General features: G+C 38.0%; 1 protein-coding gene across 1 annotated transcript; it reads left to right on the top strand.

The window, feature by feature from the left end:
- Positions 1–3,837: 3,837 nt before the first annotated feature.
- tpbgl (trophoblast glycoprotein like) lies at positions 3,838–6,235 on the top strand. Its single transcript, XM_079598749.1, has one exon. It carries the CDS (start codon positions 3,957–3,959, stop codon positions 4,995–4,997), a length of 1,041 nt encoding a protein of 346 aa, XP_079454875.1. The 5' UTR covers positions 3,838–3,956; the 3' UTR covers positions 4,998–6,235.
- Positions 6,236–6,727: the final 492 nt, after the last annotated feature.

Raw genomic sequence — 6,727 nt, 5'->3', positions numbered from 1 at the left:
ATGACCCACTGTGGTTGAAATTGTTCTCCAAAAATACTGTTCAAGGACCAATTTTAAGACAGTCAGCAAAATTTGCAAGGGGTTGAAAAAGGCTTTACCTGACAACAGACCCCATAGACCGATAAGGATGGAGTAACGTTAGACCCTGTAGACAGCTGGAGTTCACAATATAGATTGGATTGCAGGGGCCACACTGTGAACAGATACAGCAAATCAAAGATGGCATTACAGAGCGCACATGCGGAGTTATCCTTCGGCTGTACAAGGCTACAAACAATTGACCCTTCGCAGGGAGCTTGATTGACACAGGGTTCCTACACATTTTCCATTTCAAAATTCCATACTTTTCCAGACTCAAATTTAAAATCTTCTCTGTAGATTTTCAGACCATATTCAAAGTGCCCCTATTATGCTTTTTCAAAGATTCCCTTTCATGCAATGTGTAATGCAGCTCTCTGCAAAGGTATGAAAATGAAAGAGCATGCAATAAATTAAGTTATTGTTTCTCAAAAGAAAGAATCGACTTTGAACCACCTAAACGAGTCATCAGGAATTTGAATCCCACTTCCGTGACGGCTACACGTCACTGGGTAACCCACCCGGTCACACTAAATGCGTCCCTAGCACCTATTGTGTTTATCGTGCAATTTATACGCGAGAATGAGTTTTTACGTGCATAGGATACACATAGGTTGGTTAGGGTAGGTTTAGTATTGGTGTGGGGTGCGTGTGTATTATATGTTTGGTTAGGATTAGTGGTGTGATGTGCGTGTGTATTACATGCAATTTTCGCGTATAAATTGCCCGATAAACACAATATGTGCTATAGAGACACATTTTCATGAGATCAGGCTGGGTAACACATTTCCCTAATGCCCACCTATGTTCTACGCTGTCCGCCCGCGAACAACTTGACCTGCCCTCAAACACTGTAGCTGGTTCTTGTTGTGTATGTCGAGAAGACGCGGTTTACTCCTCTGCAAAAGCAAATTATCTTTGTAAACACTTTCAAAGGATGAGGATGTGAAGAGTCTGGTTAAAATATAACCTTAAAAAGTATAACCTTTTGACCAATGCTTCTCAAATCTCCATGAAGTCTAAATTAGGTTTACAAAACACTTATCCATTAAAGATGGGACAGTACCCACTTTATCTGAAAGTATGATTATTGATGTATATATTTTCTATTGGATGTTCTACTAGCGTATCACGTTCTGCTAGCGTATCACTTTCTGCTCAAATCGTGCTTGCGATGGAGGTTCGGGTTGAATAACTAGTTCTTAGTTATTCATCGGACTCGAGCTCGGATTCATATGGCAAATTACTGTCTTTACAGTGTGTACAATCTATACAGGGGGTAATATGGGTGTTTAGCTTCTGAGAAGCACTGTAGACCAATCACAGCAGAGTAGGCTTGTGACAAGGAGAGATATAAAGACCGAATCATCGAACCTGTGTTTGAGAATCATGAAAAATGTGGTGATGTGCAATGTATATTATTAGAAAATGAAAGCGTTTTTTGTAGGAGACCTCCAAAGCAAAATTAGTATTTTCAGTCCCCCAAAAAATGGTTTTAAGCCAGTTATTTTATTCTGCTGTAGTGTCAGTAGACATAGGTTATATATAAAACTAGAAATTGTAATGCGCAAGCATGCAAATCAATTCCCGTGCACATGTGAATAGTTTCTCGAGGGAACATAAAAGTTTATCATATACACTACTGTGCAAAAGTCTTAGGCATGTCAGTATTTTCACCCCAAAAGTGGATTTAAGCCGGTATCACCCGTGTCCCATCATGGCAGTTTCAAAGCACATTTGAACTTGAAAAGTGGAGTGTACTGACGCCTTTCTGCGGTTAAAACAACATTCCTTCCTGTTCATTCATGTTTATTTGATGCAATAAATGAACTAGAAGGAAGAGATGATCGGTTCACGAGCAGCTTTAACTGATGCTCTACAGCGATCTGTCACAACACATTAAAGAGCCACAAAACGGTATTTATTGTTTACATTTTTTTTTTTTTTTAATGAACAAATTTGAAAGGTGAGACTTTGTTTAATATCAAAAGTAACTGAAAAGTAACCTGATCTGTCCTGTCTGTCAGCGTGTTGTCAGTGTCCTCTCTGCTCCGCAATGTATTTTTCACTGCGTGAGAACATGGTGTGGCGTGAGAGAGCGGCGTAGCTTGTCAGACATAGCGACAGTAACTAAGGGGGGCGGGTCTTTGCGAACGGTCAATTGGCCTTGTGCTCGTGTGTTGAATATTTCATCGTGAGACAATTGTTTTCCCCACTAATCATCAAACTCAATTCATTGGTTTATGTCAATAAAATACATCATAAATAAAAATAAAATTAAAATCTACATCCCAATTATAAATGTAAATGTTACTTGACACATAAGTCATTTCTAATGGATTAGTAAACTGTGCACTCAGGTTAGCAGTCCATGAGCATGCAAGTAAACTGTGAGCAGGGTTAATAAGGCATCAATGCATGGGGATTAGTAAAATCTGTATTCATGAATTAATAGTCTAAAGGAGTGGTCACAGTATATTAAGCATAAAAAATAAAAAAAACTTTAGATGCTGCAGCAACTTTATTGTTGTTGTGAACTAGAGTACAATAGGCAGGCAAGACAGCCAGAGGGTATAAAAGCAGAAATGTAAAGCTTGTATATTTGTTTTGTACATTCATAAATTTTTCAGTTTGTTATTTCAGATGTTATGTCCTCTGAATCGTCTTTCTAGGTGGAAGAATTCTTGTTATGTAAAACCTGTGGGTAGTTTGCTCAAAGTCAGCAGTGCTTCATGAATAGACGTATCTGGATCTTTCCATGTCCCCTGACTATACATATAAGTAAACATAATCAGATTTAAATAACCTTAAATTGTTTCAATAAATTATTAAAAACTCACCTTTTTAAATTTGTTTATAAGGTTTGATTGAGTTTATTCCGGTGTATTCCTGTGCATTATTCCAACAATATTTTTGAATTTACTGTACTGACACGGAGTTGGGCGATGACATCCCTGTAGTCTGCAGAATTGCTTAATAGATTCATTTAATTTAATAATTGATGATCTTTACAACAGAACTGAATCAACACTGAACTGACTTCAGCTGAACAATGACACTATTTTCTTTTAAAGCTGCCGTACAGCCGAAATTAACTGTTTGCATCATTGAATCCTGTTTATCACTGTAAAGCGGCTTTGAAACAATCAGTATTGTATAAAGTGCTGTATAAATAAAGGTGACTGGACTTTATCTTTTTTTAGATACTTTTAAATTGTATTTTGAGTGTGAGATTTTGTTTTTTACTTTATTCAATTAAATGTATTATTGTCATTAGTATAGATGTTTTCTTATTCTATCCATCCCCCCAAAAATGTATTACAGTTGGTGTCACATTTCAGTATACATAGAAAACAGCAGTCCCAAAAACGGGTATACCAGCCTTTCTACATAGCTACTCAAACACTTTTAGCACAGTAGTTTTTACACGTTTTAGTTCTAAAGCTAAAAACACTGACTTTTCAATAGCCTACTAATGTACATATGAGGATACCGCCCATATGATAGAAAATTTAAACGAGTACTATTTCTTTATTTTTACATCCCAGTTTAGGTGCCCCATAGACATGCAAGAGTTTCCTAAATGCTTTTGGACACTGTTTTCACATTAGGTTCATTCAGTCTCTGTATATGTCTCTCTCACTGAGGGAAGTGGGCGAGGTTTTGCTCACCTCAGGGATCCTGCTAGACAGACAGCACTTGATCGCATTTGTATTGTAGGCGTCGTCAGGGGAGCTGCTGGAAGAGAAAATGCTGCCGGGCTGAACACTCACTCTCTGGCCTCGCGGACTGCTTTCCTCGATGGCTGAAACGGTTTCCCGAAGCGAATCCGAACTACGAAGAGAATTTATGCGGCTATTAAACCTGACCGTTTCGGAATGACAGACTATTATCCGTTTAAGATTAAAATGGAAATCAACCGAAAACAACTTATATCAAAGCGATTTCATTTTACCTTGGGGCTGATGTGTTTGTTTGTTTTGTCTGCTGACGCTTATGAATGTCCAGATACCTGCAACTGTTCTGACATAACCACCGTGATCTGTGTGGACACGGAACAGATCAAACTACCTCTCGAAGTGCCGAGAAGGACCCAAACCTTAACTTTGAACAGAAACAATATCTCAGTTTTAACCGAGAGAGCGTTTTCAGCCAACGGGACAGATATGGAGTTGCTCGCGCTGTCACTGGAGCACAACAACATTCGGGAGATCAAAAGTTGTGCGTTTTGTGGACTCCCCCGACTTGTTTCCTTAGAATTGAGTTACAACCGTTTAATGGTTATGACTCCTGATGCATTTTGTGGATTGGGACAGCTGCGTAATCTTTACCTCAATAACACCTTAATGGCTTCGGGCGCGAGCCAATTACCAAGCGCGCTCTCCACGGACAGTTTGTGTAATCTTCAAACACTGGACCTGTCTGGAAACCGTTTGAAAGAAATTCCTCTTTCTGGGTTTGGTAACCTCAATTTAACCACATTAATACTAACAAATAATTCCATCGCCACTTTGAATAAACATGATTTACAAAAATTTAATGAATTCAAGGAAATAAGTGTTAACTTATCACAGAACCCGTTCGAGTGCAAATGTGACAAACTGAAGGAGTTTTATGATTGGCTTAAGAATAGCCGCCAATGCGTAGACTTGGAAACTCTGAAATGTGCGCAACCTGAAGAGAAGAAGGATATACCTCTGGTGAACGTATGCAAACCCCAAGACTTGGGTTCTTATGTGCTTCTCGGCATTGTGCTAGCCCTCATCGGAGTTGTGTTCCTCATGGTGTTGTACTTGAACAGGCGAGGCATTAAGAGGTGGCTCAATAACATCAGAGAGGCCTGCCGGGATCAAATGGAGGTGTATCATTACAGATATGAACAGGACTCCGATCCCAGACTAGCAAACGTTGCCGTTTAAGCGGAACCTCGTGACACCATTTCCTTGAACTCTACTGAGACACTATGGCAATGAAACTGGAGTTTTGTGGCTTTTTGTCTGTTAGCTTCGAGACAAGTGTACTCTTATAAGTTGACCAAATACACTTTCAGCAGATACACTTTTAAAATGAACTGTAGCCTATGTCTCGTTTCAAATGTTGCACCTTACGGAGGGCGCTGCCTTCGAAAATGAGACACAGCATGTTTTAGGATAATTGACCTGGATTTTCAATAACTCATCTTGGACTCATGGGCGTGTCCAATTTTTTTTTCCAATAGTATGTTGTTGGAATGAGAATCCCCTGCCCCCCAAACTGCCTGTAACTATCAATAAAGGGGGCTGGGTTTTTGCTGGTTAAAAATGCCATTGAGATGATTGGGAATGCTAACGGATGGCTTTCTTAGATATTATAGATATCATTGCAAGCATTAGAAAGTAGCAAATCATGGTTCAATACTGTGACAAACTGACCCCATTTTTTTTAAGGATCCTTAGCGAAAAATTTGTTCCAAGGAAATAGGTAAACACAGGAAAGAAAAGGCTTGATAAGTGATTTCATCGCTTTAAGTGTTCATTTGTATTAGGCTATGGAATGCAGGCGGTTTAACTGTAAATACATTTATCAGTTTCTAAAAATAATACTAAGACATAAATAACAATCCCAACTAATATAGGAAAGTGCAGTATAACCTTAATGCTTCCCTCAGTGCAGTTACTTACTGCATCAAACAGTATATGTAAACAGCATAAAAATACTAGAATTTCCCTTATAATACTAAAAAACAATAGGCATTAATGAAGTACAAATGCAAATTATCGGATTTTGTGACATAGTATGAGAATGTTTAAGTACATTGGTGAAAGTATATGCACAAAACAGTATATGCACTTCCTGGAGAACTGCTTGAATTTTTTATTTATTTATTTTTTACCCCACATAACCTTCTATACAGTGCCAATTTCAGACACTCTTGGTGTAGAGTGAGACATAATGACATGAGTCCTTTTTTTTTTTCTTGGCAATGTTTAATCTTTTTGTTTATGTGTATGGAGATTTGCAAAATATGTACGATTCTAACCTTCTTCAAATCTTTCAAATCATATTTTAAATTACTGTGATGCAGCCCAGATATCATTGTGATGAAATTACAATATAGAGCAGTGGCATAATACCATTTTATAAAGAAATTTCTTGCATCCTCAATAAAACTCAAGATATCCTCAATTAATGCTTTTTGTGTGTGTGTGGGGTTTTTTTATGGGTCTCGTGTGTTCCTTCATCCTTCATTTTGTTTTTACAACAAACATTCTGGATTTTCATCATTGAGAATATCAAATAATGTCAACTGATTAGAGAAAATACAATTTTCCAAATACAAACACATTTTGAGGCATCATTTGATTGCAGTTAAGCGATTGGCAGTTTCCTATACTGTAAATGGAATGTCATTAAGCACTTTTAAATGCAATACAATGTTTTTTATGTGTATCTCAATCCCTCTCTTTAAATAACCTACTATGAGGCTATCTCTCCCCAATACTGATGATAGTTGGAGATAATTTGCTGCTAATAAAAGAACAGAGGCACTGGCTGAAGACAAATCTTTGACATAATTATAGCTGGGATTAATCTCATCAGGGTCATAACTATAAGAGGCGGATGTCCTATAAATCCTGGGTCTCACCCCTGAGCTGCTTCATTTGCCCAG

The sequence above is a fragment of the Phoxinus phoxinus genome (genome assembly GCF_949152265.1).
Source record: "Phoxinus phoxinus genome assembly, chromosome: 23".
In the NCBI taxonomy this organism is placed as follows: Eukaryota; Metazoa; Chordata; class Actinopteri; order Cypriniformes; family Leuciscidae; genus Phoxinus; species Phoxinus phoxinus.
The sequence above is the reverse complement of the archived record's forward strand: the minus strand, read 5'-3'. Positions and strand labels throughout refer to the sequence as shown.

What these genes read in the sequence shown, in the direction of transcription:
- tpbgl (XM_079598749.1), top strand. Translation starts at nt 3,957, where the DNA reads ATGACAGACTATTATCCGTTTAAGATTAAAATGGAAATCAACCGAAAA.